Consider the following 21,158-nt stretch of genomic DNA (forward strand, 5'->3'; position numbering starts at 1 on the left):
CCTTTGCGCCAGTAGATTTCATCATGCGTACACGTCAATGGCCTCGCCCCTTTTTCACGTAGACTCGATTACCACCCGTCGCCCCATCCATCGTCGTCCTCCGTATCTTTCGGTTTCATGTCGATCTTCTTGGCCACGACAGGCTTAGCTGCGACTTTAGGCGTCGGCTTCTTAGTTGTCGTGGACTTGGATAAGCCCTTCGGTAACGGCTTGCCGCCTGGCTTCTTCTTCTGTGCCTGTGCTGCCAGCCATCCAGCGAAATCTGGCTCGGCATCGTCAAACGGCGCGGGGCTGGTAACTGTAGGAGCTTTCGTGGCGTTCTTTGCTGGTTCTGTAGCCTCCGTCTCTTCATTCTCGTCCATGTCTCCCATGTCACCCCAGGCGTCTCCCGCATCGTCGGCAGCGTCATCCTGGAAGAAAGCATCGGCTACCGCGCTGGGCGTGGGAGATGACGTCCCAGATGCGCCGGGCTGCGGTGAGGTTACAACTTGCCGATGAAGCGACGACGCCGAGGCCATTGCGGGCTTCCTGGAATCCAATCCTTGAGACGACGATGGCCGGTTGGTCGCACTGGCGGCTCCATTTGCCGTTTGCATATCTCCGGCAGCTGAAGAGATCTTGTTGGTGAAGGAAGAAATTGCCCAGCCGGTCCAACCAGACGATCCACTAGGCTGAGGTGTCCCCATGCGCGTTGGCTGTGCGTCAGCAGCCTGTGGAGGAGGGAGAACGGTATCAGGCATGGCCGCAGCCGCCTTGCGAACTTTTTGAACGTAGACGTCCATGGCCCGGGTAGCTTGCTCCCGCACGAGCTTCTCCTTGTCGATGAGCAGGGGGCAAACTACGGGCAGAATACGGGCTGCTGCGTCCTCGTCTGAAAAGTACTCGGACGTGGCCCCGAGCGCCATCAGGGCCGCAGTCCTCGCGTGAACGAACGGGTCCCTAAGAGATCGTGTAAAGGCAGCGATAAGCACTTTGGACCGCGATGAGGTGCCGAGATATCGTGCAATCTTCCCCAAGCATATGGTTGTGTTTGTGCGGATGCCGGGCTGTTCGTCGTTGGCAGTCTTTGCGAGGTGCTTGAGAAGCTCGCCGTTGATGGTTCGGTCAGAAAGCTTCGTGATGAGGACGAGAACGGACTTGAGCGTTTGCTCTCGCACCACTGGTTGCACGTCGGTAAAGCCAGTCACCTGGATGTGTTAACGATGCCGGCAAGTCGCACGGGTGAGTACCTACAATCTGAGGAAAGATCTTGTCATTCACCATCTTTTGTGACAGACGGTCGATCATCAGTGGAAGACTGTCCAGCAGACAGACACGAATGGCTCGGTCAGGATTGGCGAAAGCTCGAATGAGAAAGGGGTTGATCTTGGCCTCGAAGTCTTCGTTGGACAGCTTGGCCGCAATTTTCAGCACGACGCCGAGTGCCTTTGGGCCACCTCCGCCAAACTCAACAGACTTGATGAGCTCGGGGAGTACCTTGAGCTTGAAGAACTCCTCCGGAAAGTCATCACTTAGTTGGTCCAAGTCGCTACAAGTTTGTTAGTATTAACAAGGATGATCGAGGGCAGCAGACTTGCTTCAAGAATTCTTCCCGCTCGCTGGGCGACTTGACTCCCAAGTTATCGATACCCTCGGTAAGCTTGATCAAGGGGCTGTCAAAAAAGGCACCCGTGCGTGAGCCTTGATCGAGGAAGCTGGCGACAGTTATCCGAGCCTTGGGGTTGGCGTTGCAGAGCCGCTTGTAACTGGACTGCATCGTGGGAGGCACGTTTTTGGTTTGCCCAGCTTGATCGCGCCCGTTATAGTCCCCGTTGAAGACTTCGAATATTAATGTGCCAAAGTTGAATGAATCGACGGCCGAGTGCGGGTTCTTCTTGATGACATCCCAGCCGCCTTGAGCGATCTCAGGGGGGGCATATCGTGCAGAGTCTGGGACTAGACTTCCATAGGTCTGAACTGGTCAGCAAGTGCGGCTTTAGGCTGGCGGGAGACTTGCATAAATAACGGATTCGTCATCCTTGACACTGCTCAGGACCTCGAACCCGCCCAGCTTCCACTCGCCACTCTCCGAGGTGTACACCGACCCGACCTTGATGCTTCCGTGTATCGCCGACGCGTCGCTGTTGATGAATTTGAGGGTGCGCTAATGTCGTCAGCAGGGCCACCGCATCGCGCAAGGCATATTCTCGTACCGCGACATTGTGTAGCCCCCATTTAATCGTCTCGGGGCTGAGGCTCTTTCGCCGGACGTGCCATCGGAGGGGCACGACTCGCTCGGTCGCGATGTAGATGTAGGAGTCCGTCTGGGGCAAGCAGTCAGCGCGGCGCGCAACATTTCCGGTGCCAGACGTACCTCGACCGTGTCCAGCACCTTGATAACACCGGGGTGTCGAAGCGTCCGCAGTTTCTTAAGCGCGTTCTTGGCCAAGGGGAGGCGGCCTTTGTTGGAGGGGATGTCGAACGAAAAGATGCTGCAGTTGGAACCGTCTTCCTGTGGTGAGTTAGTCGCCGCCGGGTCTGACAGTTTGCGACGCTGCGTACCCGTCTCGTGCCGTTGTACAAGGTCCAGACAGACTCGTCAACGTCGACCTTGTCCCCGAATGAGTACGGAAAGGGAGGGCCCTGGGCCATGGCTGATGCCACGGCGGACTTGAGGAAGTCCATGGCTTGTCGACAGTGGCGAGGAGCGCGGCCTAGAGTGTTTGGGGAGCGCGACAAGTCAATCGGCGGCAGCGCGACGCAGCGTTGGACGGCGGTCGAGCGCTCGAGATCGAGATGACACGAAGCCTCAGCCTCGAGCCCAGGACGAAGTTGGAGCTCTACAAGTCGGCGACGCTAAGTTGAGTGCAGGGGAGGGCCCGATTGAGCCCCGCGCTGCCCCCCCTCCAGATGTTTAGGTGTTCGGGCAATGTGTCAGCTGTGCCGACGCGGCGCGCCAGTGGACGGGCGGGACGCCTGAGGTGCCTGGGCAGGGCCTTGGGGGCTCACTGGAGGGATGGTGGACGGACCTCCAGCCCAGGGCAGACGGGATGGTGGTGCGGCGACGGGGCACTGATAGCTGGAGGTGCCTTCCAGTGGGTCGCGGCCCCCCGAGTCCAGCGTGCGTTTGCTGCAGACTGCCCGCCCGCCCAAGCCGCCCTGGGCTGGACGGCGAGGCAGCCGGGCGCGCACCGCAGATCCATGGATTGATTCATGCCCCTCGCCCAATTGGGGCGCGCCTGGTCTAATTTAGAGGCCGCCGCACGGGCCAATAGGCTCCAACCCGGGTTGCCTTCCCAGCACTCTGCAAGCGCCTTCCTCGCCGAGGATTTCTAGACACAAAGGACTGGCCGGCCAGACTTATACCTTTCACTTCGTCCCGTCTCCTCTTCCGCCGCCACCATCACCCTCGCACAAACCTGTGTGTTTCTTGCGGCAGCTCGCGCTCTGGGAGCCGTGTCGCGATCCCGCCGCCTGCGTCCCGGCTACTTTTCTCTGCATCCTCCTCTCGGTCATGTGACGGACTTGCCCAGACGCCCACGGTTCTCGCGCCCGCGCACCCCGAGGCGCAGCGGGCAACTGCGGTTGGTGAGTTGTCTCTTTTTGCTTCGACTCTTGCACTGTTCTTGGCCGAGTGATGTACCATGGTAAAAGGTCTGACGCAAAGACACCTTCTGGTTTCGCGGCAAACGGCTCAACCTCGCGGCGCTGCTGCAGCCGGACATCTGTCAGGCTGACCACGGCGGCGCCCTTGCTCTCTCGAATTTTCTTGCGCAACAGGCCTGCTCAGTGGCCCTGTTGGTCACGAGAGAGGAGACAATATGCAAATTTGCAGCCGCAACACGGAGTCCTGCGTCCGTTTGTGCAACGAGGCCGGACCAAAGGCTGCGGCGCACAGGCTTCGGCCTCGCCAACGCCGCGAAACCGCTGCGTTCTGCTTGAAGATTCAACGAAAAACTGAAAAGATCTGACGGCCATCGCGACTATCCATTTTTGCCATCACACCGGAGGGTTCTCACACTGACCTTGGACACAACTAGGCACGAGCTGCCGGCAGCCCCTTGTCCACAGCAGGCATCTCGATGCGTCTCTGCACCAGGCAAAGTTGTCTGGCTTATCCCTCCACAGCCTGATGACGGCATGCGAGAAAACTATTACACTCTGGTTGAATCGTATGACAGCCCTTTGACCCAGCATGTCAGGCAATGGCTGTTCGACCGCAACGGCCGGGACAGGAGGTCCGCCGCACTCTGTCGAGGGTGAGACCGGACGTGACAACTCAGCACCCTCAATCTCTCAAGCCTCATCGACGCCGGCAGTCGATTGCCCCCCGGGTTCTCGCGGAGTAAAGCACAAGGCGAAGCGGACTTCCAGAGCTAGGCTGATTGCCTCCTTGACCGGTGCTGACGCCGGCCGGAAATCCGCGCAAGTTTCGGAGGCTAGCCCTCAGGCCAGTGCAAAGCCTTCACTCGCAAAGCCAGACCTAGATAAAGAGGCCAGCAACGAAGATGGTGCGGTTGCTGTCGCCCAAGACTCCGCGCCAAGTCCAGTTTCTGATCCGAAATCGCCCCACTGGCAACCGACACCACCTCCATCCACAAGTCAACGCTCCGCCAGCGTGGCGTTGGAGGATCCAGAGCAATGCGCGGGACGCTCTGATGTCACGGTGGAAGTGGGTGCCGAGAAGCCGAATGCACCAGAAGCCCGTGGCTTCGATGCGTCCGCTTTCGATGCACTGATATACGGTCAACCATCAGCGTCCACGCCACCTCCAGGAGTGTTCGTATCCCATGCACAATTAAACCAATCTTCAAGCGAAGAGGAAAGGCTGTATATCCATGCGGATCCCAGGATTCACGGCATGCACAACCGGAGTGAGAAATGGCACGAAGCCAAAGCCAAGGAGATTCAAGAGCGCGGCAACCGCAAATACTGGTTCGGCAGGGTCGCCGAGAGGAGACGTTGGTTGAAGCGAGTGAACCGTGAAAAGGAACTTGCTCGCGAACATGGACTCCCTGGCACGGCTTCTGACCCAGAGCCATGGGGCTACAGCCGAGTGATCGACTTCGAAGATGTTCCCGAGTCACGTCTTCCCACTGACGTGCTGCGAAATCCTGACTGGTTAAAGGCTTGTACATGGTTTAGGGAAAACCGAGAGGCATGGGAACTGGCGGACAAGGATGAGGCCGCGCGACGACAGATGCAGCAGCGGCGCGCGACGGCCGCGAAATTAGCCGAGGAGGAGACGAACAGTCTCTACAAGGCCCTAGAACTAGCGAGCCCTCCTTACAGCCAGGCACGAGCGAAAGTCTGATGGGCCGCCGGACTGGATGTTCATGAGATGGAGGATGGCATTGATGACCCGTTATCATTGGGATAGGGCATAGCAGGGAAAAAAGGCGTTTTGCGACGGAGCGATGGGTTGCTGGAAGTATATCGGGCTGATTATCAACTTGGTTTGAGCGGGTATATCATTATTTCCCTTCGGTTGCAGCTGGCATATACATACATGGTCACGGCCTAGCGACGGGTGGACACGACGTCGATACGAAGCTGACGAATATATGATGACATTTGGGAGTCCATTTTATTGCAAGCATCTACCTTTTTGGGGGGAATCAACCAGACGCCTCCGACACAATGTACAGAAATTTCATCAACGCTCCGCTGCATGGTGGGGGTGGGACCGTCTCAAATACCCTTGGACAGCAGGTTGAGCGCGCTGCCGGCGAGGATGAAGCCGGCCTGGTCCTTGGTGACGGCGTGCTTGGTCGGGATGAGCACCTCGTCGGCGCCGGCGCGCTTGACGCGGAGGAAGACGTCGCCCTTGCCGCCGTTCTGCAGCATCTCGTACAGGCCGACGGTGCTGACCTCGTCGCCAGCCGAGATCTTGTCGTAGTCGGCCTCGTCGGCGAAGGTCAGGGGCACGACGCCCTGCTTCTTGAGGTTGGTCTCGTGGATGCGGGCAAAGGACTTTGTGAGGACGACGCGGGCGCCGAGGTAGCGGGGCTGGAGGGCGGCGTGCTCGCGGGCGGAGCCCTCGCCGTAGTTGTGCTCGGCGACGACGAGCCACTCCTGGCCGCGCTCCTTCCAGAGGGCGCCGAGGTCGGGGATGGTGTGCTTGCTGCCGTCGAGGTCGTAGGCGACGTTGACCTCGCCCGTCTCGGCGTTGACGGCCGTGTTGAGCGTGTTGGTGCTGATGTTGGGCAGGTGGCCCTTGTACTTGAGCCAGGGGCCGGCCGCCGAGATGGTGTCGGTGGTGCACTTGCCCGTGACCTTGACGAGGACGCGGAGCCCGCTGAGGTCGGACTGCGGGAAGGGATCGAATGGCTCGAGGAAGGCGAGGCGCTCCGACGAGGGGGAGATGGCGACCTGGACGCTCGGGTCGGCGTCTTGCGACAGGACACCGAGCGACGGGACGCCGGACTCGAAGGGCGTCTCGGGGCCTTCGAGGCCGTGGGGCGGGGAGAAGCGGAACTCCTTGCCGTCGGGGGTCTTGAGCGCGTCGGTCATGGGGTTGAACGTCGTCGAGCCGGCGAAAGCCATGGCCGTGACGATCTCGGGCGATGCGAGGAAGTTCATCGTCTCGGGGTTGCCGTCGTTGCGACCGCGGAAGTTGCGGTTGTACGATGTGAGAATGGCATTGGACGTGCCCTTTTCGACGCCGTCGTGTCGCTTCCACTGGCCGATGCAGGGACCACACGCGTTGGACAGCACGATGCCGCCGGCGCCCTCAAACGTCTCGAGGGTCCCGTCGCGCTCGAGGGTCGCGCGAATCTGCTCGCTGCCGGGGGTGATGTAGAAGTCGGCCGCCGGCTTGAGCCCAGCGCCGGCAGCCTCCTTGAGGAGACTCTCGACGCGCGTCATGTCCTCGTAGGAGCTGTTGGTGCAGCTGCCGATGAGGCCGGCAGAGAGCTTCTCGGGCCACTGCTGGTCCTTGACGACGTCCTTGAACTTGGACAGGGGTGTGGCCAGGTCTGGGGTGAAGGGTCCGTTGATGTGGGGCTCGAGCTCCGAGAGGTTGATCTTGATGACCTGGTCGTACTCGGCGCCCTTGTCGGCCTTGAACCGGAACTTGGCGTCCTCGGACGTGCCCGCCCCGGGGAAGCTCTGCAGGGTATTGATGTTTTCGACGGCCTGGGCGCGGCGGGTGGACCGGAGGTACCGCGCCGACGCCTCCGTGTAAGGGAAAATCGACGTCGTCGCGCCGACCTCGGCTCCCATGTTGCACACGGTTGACATGCCCGTCAGACTCAGGGTCTCGACACCAGGACCAAAATACTCAATAATAGAGCCCGTACCACCTCGGACAGTGAGCTCGCCGGCCAGACGCAGAATAATGTCCTTGGGTGCCACCCAATCGTTGAGTTTGCCCGTTAGCTCAACACCAAGCACCTTGGGAGCCTTCAACTCCCACGGCGCACCGACGAGAGCCTCAACTGCGTCTGCACCACCGACACCGATAGTAACAGTGCACATGCCTCCGGCATTGGGCGAATGACTGTCCGTTCCGAGCATCATGAGACCAGGAAGAGCGTAGTTCTCGAGGACGGTTTGGTGGATGATGCCGGCGCCGGGGGGCCAGAAGTCCATACCAAACTTGCGCGCCGCCGACTCCAGAAAGTCGAAAACCTCCTTATTTGTCTCGATACCGGCTGAAAGATCACTGTCCGCACCCTTGGAGCCTACAATCAAGTGATCGCAGTGGATGCTAGCAGGAATTGCTGGCCGCTCCAGGTTGCAGGACATGAACTGCAGCAGCGCCATCTGCGCAGACGCGTCCTGCATGTTGACGCGGTCGGGCTTGAGCCGCAGGTTCGCCTTGCCACGGATGCTGCGTCCATTGTCCGTATTGCTCAGCAGCGACTCCTCCACGTTATCGAGATGGCTGTAGAGGATCTTCTCGGCCAGCGTCAGCCGCTGGGCGCCGAGGACGCGCCGCACATCCGTGTACTTGTTGAAGAGCCGCTCGTACGTCGGCGGCAGGGACTTGACGCTCGAGAACTGTCGTGCCGCGGCTGTTGCGCAGACCGCGCGAGGGACGCTGGCGGCGCCGAGGCCGGAGCCGGCGACGCTGCTGGCGCGTCGGAGGATGCTCTGCAGGCGTTGTCAGCGCACCAATGCGTCGTCGTCGCGGAAAGTCAGAGGGTACTCACCGTCATGGCGCCTCCGGAGCGTCGGGCCAGTTCAATCGGGGCCATGTTGCTGCGCCGATGAGGTGTGATTCATCAAAGATCCCGAGGCGAGGGTCCAGGGAATTTTGGGACTTTGTTAATGCCCGCGGTCGGATTGGCTTTTGCCGGTGGCCCATTGGCGGAGGTGGGGCCGATGGTCGGCAAGTCAAAATTGTCGTGGCAGCTGAATGTGGAAAAGGCGTCACTGCCAGGCACGCTATTACCACCACACCAATGCTCTGATGGCCCTTTGAGTATATTATGGCTTCCATGCCTTGAAAATGTGACATCTATCTCATGTATATCCTTCCTTTCGTTCCTCTCGTTCCTCTCGTTCCTCTCGTTCCTTTCCTATCTACCGTTCCTTTCCTTCCTCTCGCTTCTACCCTACCTTTTCTTCCAGGCGAATCTACGGTGTCTGATATCTGCCGCATCTGTCATGTCTTTCGTAACATCTCAATTCATCGTGCCTCTTATTTCCCACATGTCATTTCATCTGCCGAGTCAGTCATAGCCACCATGCCTGCTGCGCCTACTATTTGTCCTCTCCTCTCGTGCGGGAGGTACTCATGGCAATAGTCGCGACAACAATGCTGCTGCCCTGAGGTTAAACTTGCCTCCCCATGCAGACAGTTCTCCCACCGCAATTCGGCGCCATCCACTGATGATCAGATTTGATTTCACCTTCACCAACAAGGCCATCGGCTTTTAGAGTGTGCATACTTGATGCGTCTCGCCTCTTCATATTCATATAAATCCCACAAGATATGATACACCCGCGTTGCAATCCACAGCCGTCAACTCCTTGTGCGTTACCCATTCGACATCGCATCTAAAAGACTGCCACCCCGTCCGCCTCTGCGAGCCACAGGGCAGACAGATCCTGGGAGAGGCCCAGCCGCAGCTTGCGCAGCACATCCTGTCCCTTGGTGTTGGCCGTCCATCCTTTCCTCCAGTCCCATCCTCGCTGAACTTTGCCTCCAGCCACGGACTTGTGAAGGTGGCTCGCCAGCATTGAGCTCCCGCTCATGACATAGCTGCTTCCGCTCAGCGAGCTTGTCGACTTCTTCATGAGGTCTGCGGGTGTGGATCCCTTGAGTCCTTGGCCGGACGACAAGACCAGGCTGAAGAACTCGTCGCACGTCTCGTAGATGCGCGACCCTACAGTTTGGATGTCTTCGATGGCCTTGAGCAAAATGTCGATTTGCTCCAGGGAGATGAGTGTCGGCGACTGCTTGACAAACACTGTGGCTTCACCCAGAAGGGCGAGCAAAAAGTCCTCACTCACGACGGCGTCCCGACTCTCGTCGTAAAGTCCGCCACGAATGTTATCGTCCGAGCTGGATATAACGGCAACAAGCGCGAATGCGGCTTGCTTCTTGAGCGTCATGGCCTTGCTGGGAGACGTTTCTTGGGCAGCACTGTCTCTGAGCTCGTAAAATTTGCGGAGAGTGGCGTAGCCGCTGAGCATTCGTCCCAGAAGCTGGGCTGCCTCAATGTCTTGCTGCGCGCGCTTCTCCAGGGTCTCTGTGCGCTTTCGAAGGAGGTTCTTGAGGTCCTCATCCAGGTCCTTCTCTGTCGGGTACGCCGTCGACTGCACCAACGAGTACGACATGAGAAGGTTGAGGACATCGCGGACTCGGTCCGTGCGGTGGGACAAGGCGTAGTACCAAAGAGCTTCGCCGTATCTGTGAGATTCTTTCGACAGGATTTCGGCAAATGTCTGCATTATCCATCGTCAGCGTTAGCTTTCAAGTGTGTTGGGCGTCTCATACCTCTGCGGTTTCTTCGGCAAACGTCATCATGCCGAGGTCGTTGAGGATCCGCCACATCTTGTCGACTGTCTCGCTCGAGTGCTCATCCAGGGTCGCCAACAGGTCCCTGAGCAGCTCACCCACCGTCTCCTCTGATTTCTGCGTCTGGTCCATGCGTCCAAGGACCTGAATAGCAATCTCCCATCCATCACGCTGTGACGACAGATGCTCGATACCGGCCAACTCCCTCGCATATAAGACCATGGTTGTGTCCTTGATGCCTTCAATGTCGTCGGTCGAAGGCAGCAGGACGCCCAAAAGGGCCAGGTCGTCCATGTCGAGCGTGTCCAAGGGCAGCGGCTTCGAGGTCTGGGTCGCGGGTAGCCACTGGCCAAGAGATGCAATCTCAGCCACAGATGTAGCTATGGGAAGCGACCACATCCTCAGGCATCCTATCACCGCGTTGACGTTTCCTTCGAATGCGGACGCTACGGCGACCTCGACGGGATTGATGGTGTTGGGGTTCATATCAGAATGTAGTACCGTGTGAAAGGCAGAGCTGAGTCGGTCAAAGTAGTCGCTAGCACTCGTGAATCGGGAGGCAGACGCGCCGAAGCTCGCTCTCAGGCCCTTTCGCTGGCCGTCGTCCCACCATCCGAACAGGCCAACAGTCGCCTCGCACCAGTCCTGTGCGGTGTCCATGATGGAATCTTGGTTGCCGAGGACGATACCATACACGACTTGCAGATTTTCATAGACGTCCCACGGGATCTGGCTCGAGGCTTTCCTCGCCATGGTCGACATGGACGATGCGCCTGGCAGGTTAGAGCCGGCACTTTGATTGTCCTTGCCCTCCGCAAAGAGGGTGAGGCGGTCCAGAGAGCCCCTGGCTTGCACTCGGAACAGGGTCCAGCTGCTGTTCCAAATGTCCCAATCGGACCTCATGCCGGGACACTGCTCCAGCATATCGCATGTGGCGTTTGCGTAGCGGCGGATGTTTTCGAGCGAGGGCCCGGTATAAGCGGCTTCCCCATGGGGTCCTCGGCGCACGTGTTCCCAGCCGGCATTTCTGAGCAACTGTGAGGCGCCACTGACATCGCCACGAAGGAGGGCGGATCGCAGCGTCTGCCAGTAAAGGCTGTGGCTTGCTGGACTGGGCTTGTACCGGTTAATCTCTCGAACCTGATCCGGGTAGAGATTGTGGCTGGTCTGGAGCCAGTCGAAGAGGATCTCCGGGAGCGGCGGTGTCTTTTCCTCCTCGGTATTGTCCTCGAATCTCGTGTGGTGCATGCGCAGAATTAGATGAGCAACGTACGCGGCCTTCTCAAACGGCTCGGCCTGCGAGCCGGGGCCGATGGTGACAAAGTCCTCGCCTTCGGGCTGTGGCAGGCCCTCGACGTAATCATTCCATAGCTTGACGAGGCGGCAAGTGATGTTGGCGAGGGAGTTGTCCATCTTCTCGGCGTCGTCTTCGGTTCCCACTCCCTCGTCGTAAAGTCGGCACACCAAGTCTTCCGTTTTGAGTATCACCCCTGCTGTCTCTGTCAGGTGTGCCGGCTCTTGGTTTGCGTAGAATTCTCTGGCAATCGATGCAAACTGAAACTCGCGGATAGAGCCACGGAGTGGAGCCGAGGAGCGTCGAAAGATGTCTTCAGCTTCCTTGCGAACGCGGTCCGTAGCCCCTGGGGTCTGGAGCATCAACAGATCGTCGCCCTCTCCAATGACAGGTTGTCCGTACGGTCGGTCGTCGTGTCGCATGTTAAGGAACATGTCGCCGTCGTCGGACGCCTCTTCTGACGCTTCCTCTGACTCGAGCTCTTCGTCCTCGTCGTACTCCTCGCCTTCGGCGTCGATGTCGCGCTCAAGTATCTGGTCCATTGCTGCGTCGATGTCATGTATCTCTGCTTGATTTCTTGAGCGACCGGACGGGCGAAATAAACTGCCGCGATGTGGAGGCAGCTCCTCGCCGGAAGCGTCCTCGTCCTCGTCTTCGTCCTCTTCAATGTCATCCTCGTCGGCTGTGAACTGTCTGCTCAGGCCCGAGGGCTGCCTCGCACCCCTCAGGGAGCGGCCTAGCGACGCAGAGGTGTCGTTTCGGCCAAACAGGTTCCTGCCCGAGCTCTGCGACTGGCCCCCCATGCCAAACGGCTTGCTCCCGGTTCCGCCCACGCCTCGCATGATGGAGCTGCCCAGATATGATTCTGAAGGCGCACCGGCGGGTGTAAAGGAGGCGTTGGAGGATGGAGGCGGGCCAGCCGGTGTCGTCGACGGGTTGTCGGCCATGAAGGAGAAGCCCGTCGCATTGTAGGATCGCCGGTCGGGCGTCGAGGGCGCCGCGTTGCCATCCGGGCTCGCGGGAGGGCTCGACTCGACGATGAACCGGTGCGCCATTGTGAGATTGGCCGAGCCTGATCGGAGCGCAGATGTGGCGGGACTGGCGCTACATGTAAAACGATAACGGGATGCGAAACGGCGTTTCCAGAAGCTTGAGCATGAAGCACGCGTCTCGAGCCTGGATATTTTTGAGCTGTCGCGCCGGTTGCCGTGGTTTTGCCGCTGGGATCCACTGCAGCTCTCTGCAGGGGGTTAGCTGCGGCTCAGGTGGTCCAGCCAACCGCTAGGAACCTACCACTGGAGCTGGCGGCTGGATCCGACAGCGAGGGGAAGCCACTGGAAGACGGAACTGCCGACCCCGGAACGCCAGGTCACCTGCAGCGCGCCAAAAACGTGCAGCGAGATAGGATGGGACTTGACATGAGGTGCAGCAGGTGCCCAACACCAGCTCGTGTAGATCGGTCACGACGGGCGGCGGTTGGGCGGCCGTTACGTGTACAGGAGGCCGACGCGGGAGGCCGAATCCCGAGCCTCCGAGTGCTTGGGAGGGAGAGCGCCATATCAGTCACGCCGAGGATTGCCTGAAACGCGGCGTTGGCGGGCTGGACTGCCGCCGTGGCCACCTCAAGGATGGGCAGCCACCAAGTGACCGCGCACCGCCGCTGGGCGCGCCGGCTCCACAGCGGGGTAGACGCTGGAGCTGGAGCAGCTCCAACGCGAACGGCGGCTTCGGCGATCGGAGTGTCGTCACGACTGCCAATGAACGTCACGGCCGGTGCGGGCAGCTCCCATTAACCTTTCGGACAATAAAACCCACGCCAGGCCCTGCACTGCCAACCTTTTACATCGACATTCCCGTCTGTCCAGCTGCTGCTATCCGACAAGATGGCCTCTACCGCAGGAAAGGTGAGCGGCCCGAGCTTTTTCGACCCCTCTGTGGACTGCCCGCCTTCGTCTTCACCCCGCATCGCCGGCCGTCTTCGTCCAAAACTGACCGCAGCAGACAATCACTTGCAAGGCTGCCGTCGCCTGGGAGGCCGGCAAGGAGCTGAGCATCGAGGATATCGAGGTCGCCCCTCCCAAGGCGCACGAGGTCCGCATTGAGATTTACTACACAGGCGTGTGCCACACGGGTGAGTGAGCCTCCTGGAGGAGCGCAGGGCCCGCGCCCGCGCACGCGATGAGCCGGTAGGGCCCGCGACAACGGCCTATAGGCCCCGCGTCGTCGGGCCGCGGCAGGAGAGGACATCGCTGACAAGACGCAGACGCGTACACGCTCTCCGGCAAGGACCCCGAGGGCGCGTTCCCCATTGTCCTGGGGCACGAGGGCGCCGGCATCGTCGAGTCGGTTGGCGAGGGCGTCACCAACGTGAAGCCCGGTGACCATGTGGTCGCACTCTAGTCCGTTCCCCCACCTCGGGAGACCCCCTCTCGTGAGGACGAATCGGCTAACAGAACCAGCACCCCCGAGTGCAAGGAGTGCAAGTTCTGCAAGTCGGGCAAGACGAACCTCTGCGGCAAGATCCGTGCCACCCAGGGCAAGGGCGTCATGCCCGACGGCACCTCGCGCTTCAAGTGCAAGGGCAAGGACCTCCTCCACTTCATGGGCACGTCGACCTTTTCCCAGTACACCGTCGTCGCCGACATCTCTGTCGTCGCCGTCCAGCCCGATGCCCCGATGGACCGCACCTGCCTGCTCGGCTGCGGCATCACCACGGGCTATGGTGCCGCCCGCGTGACCGCCAAGGTTGAGGAGGGCTCCAACATTGCCATCTTCGGTGCCGGCTGCGTCGGCCTGTCCGTGGTCCAGGGTGCCGTCATCAATAAGGCGGGCAAGATCATCGTCGTCGATGTCAACCCAGCCAAGGAAGAGTGGGCCAAGAAGTTTGGCGCGACCGACTTTGTAAACCCCAACGACCTCAAGGGCCAGACCATTGTCGAGAAGCTGATCGAGATGACCGACGGTGGCTGCGACTACACCTTTGACTGCACAGGCAACGTCAACGTCATGCGCGCCGCCCTTGAGGCCTGCCACAAGGGCTGGGGCGAGAGCATCATCATCGGCGTCGCCGCCGCCGGCCAGGAGATTGCCACCAGACGTAAGTCACACCCCTGTCGCGTCTGCATGCCCGGTTTCCTGCTAATGGATCAGCGTTCCAACTCGTCACCGGCCGCGTGTGGAAGGGCTGCGCCTTTGGAGGCATCAAGGGCCGCTCCCAGATGGAGGGCCTCGTCTCCGACTACCTCAGCGGCGCGCTCAAGGTGGATGAGTTCATCACTCACCGCAAGACGCTCGGTGAGATGAACGAAGCCTTTGAGACGATGAAGAGCGGCGACTGCATTCGTGCCGTCGTGGACATGCGAAAATTGTAGGTAGATGTAATGAATCTGAAGATGTAGAGGGGAAATCGAAATCGCGGGGTCTTATACTTTTGCTCGTCGACCTTGATGGCCACCGCCTCCACGCGGCGCCAATGACAATGGACACCGTGCTTCAACTCAAGCCGCACCGACTACCTGGGGCGTGTGCCAGCCGTAGCCCAACGTGACCAGAGGCAACAACACAAGGATCGTCATGATGGTTTGCCGCGGCCAACGGCGCCCGACCCGCGTGCCCATGCGTTCGTATTCTTCCGTCATAACGGCACGGGCGTAGCATCTGCAACCCCGTTCAGGTGGCCGGGACGACGCAGCATGTGAGAAGACAGCAAGAAAGGTGCCCCCTTGCAGGCCAATTTTGGCAGAATGCATACCATGTGCAGCTTTGATAAGCACGTCTCGCAAGTCACCGGCAGCAGCCAAGGAGGATGCGCGGTGGAGAGTCGCTGCGATTGTGACGCTGAATGCACTGCATTACAAACTGGACCGGCGTTGCAACACCACGTTGCACTCCATCTCTATTGCGTAGAGTGTTATCATGTCCTTGCTGAGGATGCCCGAGATCTCGACTGGGTATATATTGCGGAGATGAGTGGTAATGGCCGAAGCAACTATAGATTCCGTAAACCAACGACACCAAGAGAACTCTTGACGACAATGATTGACAACGGTTTTGCACGCTTCTGTCTCATCCTTAGCGTCCCTTTGGCACTAGTACTGCTAGTTGTTCGTCTTCCTGGAATTGAAAGACTTGTTTGGGTGCTCGCTTACACGCAACAGAAAGCATACGGTGTCTATCACAACCCCACGTCGCGGCTTCCGGGGCCGTGGCATACCAAGTGGACGAGCGCCGTGCTCGACTACCACTGGCTCAGGGGAACAAGGCCCCAATGGATTGATGGCTTGCACCAGCGCTATGGTAGGTTTTGTCCTGTATGTGGGTGAGTGCGCTGACCTTTGGCATAGGTCGCATCGTCCGCATCGCCCCCAAGGAGGTGGACATATGCGACGTTGACGCGGTGAAAACCATCTACACCGTTCGAGAAACGTTCCTCAAGCCCGTATGGTACCAGCACTTCACAACCTTTGGACTGGAAAACGTCTTCAACACCAACAATGTCGAGTTCCACAGGAGGCACCGCCGGCTCCTCAGCGGGCCCATCTCGGAGTCGTCCCTCCGCGAATACAGGCACCTGGTCGATGCTCGCTGCAGGCTCACCCTCCAGAGAATTAGGGAGGACATGAGGTCCAAGGGCGCGGCGGACCTGTTCAAGTGGTGGATGCTGTTTGCGACGGATGTCATTGGCGAAATGACTTTTGGAGAGTCATTCAAGACTCTAGAGCATGGAGAGGTGAGCTGCAACTACGCGCATGGCACCATCTGGCGCCAGTCTAACGATTGCAGAGAAACGACTACGTGCGCATGTTGGGGCAGACTGGCAACCTCGGCGTCGTGCGCTCCACGTTCCCGCTCCTCACCTCCATCGCCACCAAGATCCCGCTGCCATATTTCAGCAAAGCCGTGGGCTACTCCCGCACCCTGACTAAATACGCGGGCGAGTCGTTGGGCCGGTACAAAAAGGTGGTCGAGGCGACGCCCGAGCTCGCGCAGCAGACCCTCTTCACCAACCTGCTCAAGGCCAAGGAAGACGACAGGCTCACCTTTGAGGAGATGCGGAACGAGGCCGAGGTGTACATCATCGGCGGCAGCGACACCACGACCATTACGCTCACCTACCTCGTGTGGTCCGTGTGCCGCCACCCCTTGGTTCGGTCCGTCCTGCTCAAGGAGCTGGAGCTCTTGTCCGACGACTTTGACGAGCAGGATCTCAAGGACCTGCCGTACCTGAACCAGGTCATCAGCGAGACGCTTCGTCTGTATCCCGCAGTGCCGTCGGGCCTGCCTCGTCTGGTGCCGCCCGGTGGCGCCGAGCTGTGTGGCTATGCCTTGAACGAGGGCGTGTCCGTCGGCGCACAAGCGTACTCGATGCACAGAGACCCAGAGATATACCCGGATCCGCATGCCTTTAATCCTTCGAGATGGGCGTCGCCGACGCGCGCCATGAAAGACGCCTTCATGCCTTTTGGTAAAGGCGCCCGAGGTATGTCATGTAGACAAAAACAGACGGTCATAGATCACAAGCTGACGTTCAATCAGTGTGTATCGGGATGCACCTAGCGCAGCTGGAGCTCCGGCTCGCAACTGCTCGATTTTTCCTGGAATTTCCGGATGCAACGATGGCGTCGGTGGATGGCATGACGGACGAGGACATGGAGCAGGTCATTCATTTCCTGCTCGCGCCCAAGGGTAGACGATGCCTGGTGTATTCCGCGATTGGTGCATCTGGCTAGTTGTTGGCGCTTCAATCGCATGTTGAAAGAGAAAATCGATGACGCCGATAGTTGTCCTCATTTACGTAGATCTTCAGAATGTAAGCAAGCTCGCAGTGAAGCGCGGAAGAGGGAGTGAATGACCTCGGTGCTTATTGCTGCCGGCCGAAGGATTCGGCCCCCACAGCTGTCGTCAGACACGAACCGACATTAGTGCTCCAGCCCGGCCTATCAGCGGACCCCTATTAGCCAACCTGGGCAGGAGTCGCGTCGCGCGTAAATGGATTTCCATTTCGCCTCAACCGCACAACCACCACCACCGCACATCGCCATGCGGTCCTCACGGATTTCAAAGGACACGTCCAAACTCTTCGAGCGCGCCTCCGAAACCATCACGCCGCGGCGTGTCACGCGGTCCCTCTCCCGGTTCTCCTACGCCAGCGCCAGCGCCAGCGCCCCCGTCAAGAATGGCACCCCGGACATTGAAGATGCCGTGCTGCCCCCAGCGAAGCGACGCCGCGTCGACGACTCCCCCGTCGTCAAGGTCAAGGCCGAGCTCCTCGAGGAGACGCTGGCCGCGGTGCCGTCGCCGCCGAAGCTGAAGCCGAATCGCGACCGCAAACCCGCGCGGAAGACGACCGATCCGGACACGGGCGAGGCGACGGTCGCTCCGCCGTCCGACTGGGAGGAAATGTACAATGCCGTCAAGAAGATGCGCCAGCCGGGAGGCATAGCGCACGGCGCTGCGGTGGACACTATGGGATGCGAGCGGCTGGCCGACCGGAACGCCTCGCCCAAGGACCAGCGGTACCATACGCTCGTGGCGCTCATGCTGTCCAGCCAGACCAAGGACACGGTCAACGCCGTCGCCATGCAGAGGCTCAAGACCGAGCTGCCGGCACACAAGCCCGGGGCGCCGGTCGGCCTGAACCTCGACAACATGCTGGCCGTGGATCCCAAGCTCCTCAACGAGATGATATGGGCCGTTGGCTTCCACAACAACAAGACCAAGTACGCGTCCCTCCTCTGCTTCGACGCTATTCTTGCATAGCTAACGTGTCCACCCAGGTACCTTAAGCAAGCCGCCGTCATCCTCCGCGACAAATGGGACGGCGACATCCCCGACACAATCGAAGGCCTCACGTCCCTTCCCGGCGTCGGCCCCAAGATGGCCTACCTCTGCATGTCGGTCGCGTGGGACCGCACCGAGGGCATCGGCGTCGACGTGCACGTCCACCGCATCACCAACCTCTGGGGGTGGAACAAGACCAAGTCGCCCGAGGAGACGCGCCACGCCCTGCAGTCGTGGCTCCCGCGCGACAAGTGGCGCGAGATCAACTGGCTGCTCGTCGGCTTCGGCCAGGCCGTGTGCCTGCCCGTGGGCCGCCGCTGCGGCGACTGCGATCTCGGCGCCCAGGGGCTCTGCAAGGCCGCCGACCGCAAGAAGGTCGCCGAGGGCCGTAGGATAAAGGGGGAGGAGGTCAAGGTTGAGAAGATTGAGGTGCAGGAAGCGAGCGAGTTCTTTTGATTTGAAAGATGCGTTGCCTTGACATTCCGCAAGGGCATCACTAATGTACTACTATCCACTCAATACACTCAGCCAAATCCCAGTTTTGCTGGATTTTCTCTCTAAGCGTCAGGCACCGTTCGCAATGGCATTGCCTCCATTTCGCTCCGCCGACTTGGAAACTTTCTCCTTCCCCTTTCTAGCTTCATCAAGATTGCAATGACCGAGCATCAGGGTTGCAGAGCGTACGGAGCCAAGGTCCGGCATCCACTCTCTTGCTCGCCCCCGGGACTGGGTCGGACTTGGACCCTCCCAGCCACAACCCCTTTTCATGTCCCGACTCTGAGATTACGTCGCAGTCGCAAGTCCGGCACGTGTCATACCCAAGGCACTCGACGCTCCTGTCTAGAACTCCTTGGCAGCAGCACGCATCTTTATGCCCGTCAGCGCAGCCCGCAGTCCCCCACAGCCCTCTCATCTCTGTACGACGAGCACCACGCCACATGTGGCAACCCGTCCTCGCCCGCATTTCTCCATAGCGACGTCCCGGCCGGCCGGCTGCGTAGGCGCCCCTAATTCCCGATCCCATCCACGACCAGTCGGATGCGAGCCGCCTGTGAAAGCGCATGTATCACAAAAGCGATCTCAACATCGAATGCCGAAAGGGCGGCAGGCCAAACCACGGAAATCGCCGCGGGAGGCACAGCAAGTAATCCGTAGGCTGGGCCGGCTTCTCGGTGCTCGTGAGAAGAGCCGGTTCAGAGGTCGAGGCTCAGGGCGGGACGGACCGGGGTTCGGGGGTGGTGGTCATGAGGGGGCCGCCAGGGTGCTGCATTCATACCTGACGGGTGATGGCGATAGCGATGCCCGAGATGGGTGCGCGGGGGCGCGCGGGCGGACCGCAGTTGGCCTATTCGAGAGTTCCCGAGCCGTCGCCGATTCGAGAGTCACATTGTCGCCGAGGTCGCTTCGAGATGAGCTGGCACCTGTGACGGCGGATGCCCCGCGGCCTGGGATCGATGGTGCATCCCCGAGAGCCAACGCGATTCGGGGCCGTTCATTCAATCACAGGCATGCGGCACAGCGATGATTGTGGTAAGAGGGCAATCAATTCACAGGGCCCAGCTAGAGACCCCAGAAAGACAAGAAAAAAGGCATGCAAGACGAAATCAACCCAGTAGTAGTAGACCCTGTACGCCGCGCGACTTCCGCACTGCCCCTGACCCAACGTAGATTGGTGGTAGAAATGTACAACAAGAGGGGGCCCAATGCGCCTCTAGGCTCCCGTGGCCGCCGCGCCAACACCGGCTGACATGCCGGTCGCTCTCGGGCAAGGAAAAAGCAAAAAGTGGTTCATGTATTCGTCGGTTTCGTGAGGTTTGTGGTGGTAGAGTGTGTGGTTTGCCGCCGGGTGGGCGTTGGCGGCATGGCTGTGTTGTGTTGTTGGTGGTGGACCGCCGGCCCGGGCTGCTCGTGTGAGCAAGGCCGTTCTGGCGGTTGTAAGGACGGTTGCGTCGGGGACGTTGGGCCGTTAGACGCCACGGATGACCTGCGTGCGCTCGGATTGCAGCTGGGCTGCGTTGCGCTCGTGCGACTGCTTCTTGCACTGGAAAAAAGAGGACAGTTAGACTCCTGTCGCAAAAGAACACATCGAGAGAGGCGAGCTGTCACTTACGTCCTCGAGGCCGCTGCACTTGTGGTCCTCTAATAGGCGGTGGTTGCCGCAGTAGTGTCCCTTGCAGAAGCTGCAGTCGCCGACGATGCGCTGCGCGGGCTCCTTGCAGTCCTTTGCGTTGCAGCGGATCTTTTTGGGAGCCATGGCTGGAGTAGTGACGGTCGAGGAGGGTGGTGGTTGAGTGAGACGCGGGCGATGACGAGTCGAGCTGGCTGGCGTGGGTGCGATAACGGCGGCGTCGAGGCCGGACCGAGAGTGGAGGAGGGAGGAAGGAGAGAAGGGGTGGAGGAAACGCGGACGACGGCGAATTTATCGACGAAGCGGTCTGCGCAGATGGATGCAGCTGTGTTTGATGCTATCCAGGAGACGACAAAGATTCGGTTCAGCACGAGGGACGGACAGCAAGTCGGTGACAAAGACGTTCGTCAATGGGGATCCGGGAAGGCAGAGGAGGCGAGTGCGTCAGCGGAGGCGCCGGCGCTTTATAGGGAGGGAAGGCTGAACGGCACACGGACGAGGCGAGGCGGCCGGGCTGGGCTGGCTGGCTGGCGCTGGCGCTGGCGCTGGCGCAACGAACGGGGGTCGGGTGGCAGTTGGCTGAATCAGGACAGGCGGGCAGGCGCCAATGGACCCGTGGCCCCGGTGGAGATAGGGATCCAAGGGATCCATGACAGCAGCCCCCGGGGGCCCGTTCGCCTCCAGTGGAGGCCCTGCCCGGGCTCAGCACAAGCCCAACCTGGAACTGGAAGGGAGGAGGGGGGGGAGCCGCCGCCCGCGCCCGCGCCCGCGCAACCGCCGGTAGTGGTAGCGGTAGGCAGGCAGGCAAGACCACTCAGGTCACTCACTCACTGCTGACATGCCAAGGGGCGTTCACTGAGTAATGGATGGCGCGAAGTCGCCGGGCGGTCACGAGACTATCGAAGCGCCTGGAATCACGCCGCAGGTTCCCGTCCCCATTATTACCAAGGTAGGCAAGTAGGTTGATCGCCTCCTCCAGCTTTCTCCCCAACCTAGGTTCTTCCAAG

The 21,158-nt window shown here is 60.0% G+C and overlaps 8 protein-coding genes across 8 annotated transcripts; 4 read left to right on the forward strand and 4 right to left on the reverse strand.

Annotated features, from left to right (window-relative positions):
• Positions 1 to 68: 68 nt before the first annotated feature.
• PLICBS_004863 (uncharacterized protein) lies at positions 69 to 2,664 on the reverse strand (the record flags this gene model as incomplete). Its single annotated transcript, XM_018325756.1, has 7 exons — positions 69 to 1,187; positions 1,234 to 1,528; positions 1,608 to 1,951; positions 2,006 to 2,143; positions 2,193 to 2,303; positions 2,354 to 2,491; positions 2,542 to 2,664. The coding sequence occupies 7 exons, from the start codon at positions 2,662 to 2,664 to the stop codon at positions 69 to 71; spliced, it is 2,268 nt and encodes a 755-aa protein (XP_018175508.1).
• A 2,176-nt stretch (positions 2,665 to 4,840) lies between these two features.
• PLICBS_004864 (uncharacterized protein) lies at positions 4,841 to 5,293 on the forward strand (the record flags this gene model as incomplete). The annotated part of the gene is made up of 2 exons (XM_065600609.1): positions 4,841 to 5,061; positions 5,125 to 5,293. The coding sequence occupies 2 exons, from the start codon at positions 4,841 to 4,843 to the stop codon at positions 5,291 to 5,293; spliced, it is 390 nt and encodes a 129-aa protein (XP_065456681.1).
• A 377-nt stretch (positions 5,294 to 5,670) lies between these two features.
• Positions 5,671 to 8,180, reverse strand: PLICBS_004865 (aconitate hydratase; the record flags this gene model as incomplete). The annotated part of the gene is made up of 2 exons (XM_018325754.2): positions 5,671 to 8,076; positions 8,136 to 8,180. 2 exons carry the CDS (start codon positions 8,178 to 8,180, stop codon positions 5,671 to 5,673), a joined length of 2,451 nt encoding a protein of 816 aa, XP_018175506.1.
• An 805-nt stretch (positions 8,181 to 8,985) lies between these two features.
• On the reverse strand, positions 8,986 to 12,298 carry PLICBS_004866 (uncharacterized protein; the record flags this gene model as incomplete). Its single annotated transcript, XM_018325753.2, has 2 exons — positions 8,986 to 9,876; positions 9,929 to 12,298. 2 exons carry the CDS (start codon positions 12,296 to 12,298, stop codon positions 8,986 to 8,988), a joined length of 3,261 nt encoding a protein of 1,086 aa, XP_018175505.2.
• An 828-nt stretch (positions 12,299 to 13,126) lies between these two features.
• On the forward strand, positions 13,127 to 14,614 carry PLICBS_004867 (S-(hydroxymethyl)glutathione dehydrogenase; the record flags this gene model as incomplete). The annotated part of the gene is made up of 5 exons (XM_018325752.2): positions 13,127 to 13,147; positions 13,245 to 13,374; positions 13,507 to 13,642; positions 13,703 to 14,340; positions 14,394 to 14,614. 5 exons carry the CDS (start codon positions 13,127 to 13,129, stop codon positions 14,612 to 14,614), a joined length of 1,146 nt encoding a protein of 381 aa, XP_018175504.2.
• A 663-nt stretch (positions 14,615 to 15,277) lies between these two features.
• Positions 15,278 to 16,972, forward strand: PLICBS_004868 (uncharacterized protein; the record flags this gene model as incomplete). The annotated part of the gene is made up of 5 exons (XM_065600610.1): positions 15,278 to 15,346; positions 15,401 to 15,539; positions 15,587 to 15,972; positions 16,026 to 16,722; positions 16,779 to 16,972. The coding sequence occupies 5 exons, from the start codon at positions 15,278 to 15,280 to the stop codon at positions 16,970 to 16,972; spliced, it is 1,485 nt and encodes a 494-aa protein (XP_065456682.1).
• Positions 16,973 to 17,282: 310 nt separating this feature from the next.
• PLICBS_004869 (DNA N-glycosylase and apurinic/apyrimidinic (AP) lyase) lies at positions 17,283 to 18,479 on the forward strand (the record flags this gene model as incomplete). Its single annotated transcript, XM_065600611.1, has 2 exons — positions 17,283 to 17,962; positions 18,020 to 18,479. 2 exons carry the CDS (start codon positions 17,283 to 17,285, stop codon positions 18,477 to 18,479), a joined length of 1,140 nt encoding a protein of 379 aa, XP_065456683.1.
• Positions 18,480 to 19,989: 1,510 nt separating this feature from the next.
• PLICBS_004870 (uncharacterized protein) lies at positions 19,990 to 20,277 on the reverse strand (the record flags this gene model as incomplete). Its single annotated transcript, XM_018325750.1, has 2 exons — positions 19,990 to 20,064; positions 20,134 to 20,277. The coding sequence occupies 2 exons, from the start codon at positions 20,275 to 20,277 to the stop codon at positions 19,990 to 19,992; spliced, it is 219 nt and encodes a 72-aa protein (XP_018175502.1).
• Positions 20,278 to 21,158: the final 881 nt, after the last annotated feature.

The sequence above is a fragment of the Purpureocillium lilacinum genome, assembly GCF_023168085.1.
Source record: "Purpureocillium lilacinum CBS 284.36 DNA, scaffold_3, whole genome shotgun sequence".
In the NCBI taxonomy this organism is placed as follows: Eukaryota; Fungi; Ascomycota; class Sordariomycetes; order Hypocreales; family Ophiocordycipitaceae; genus Purpureocillium; species Purpureocillium lilacinum.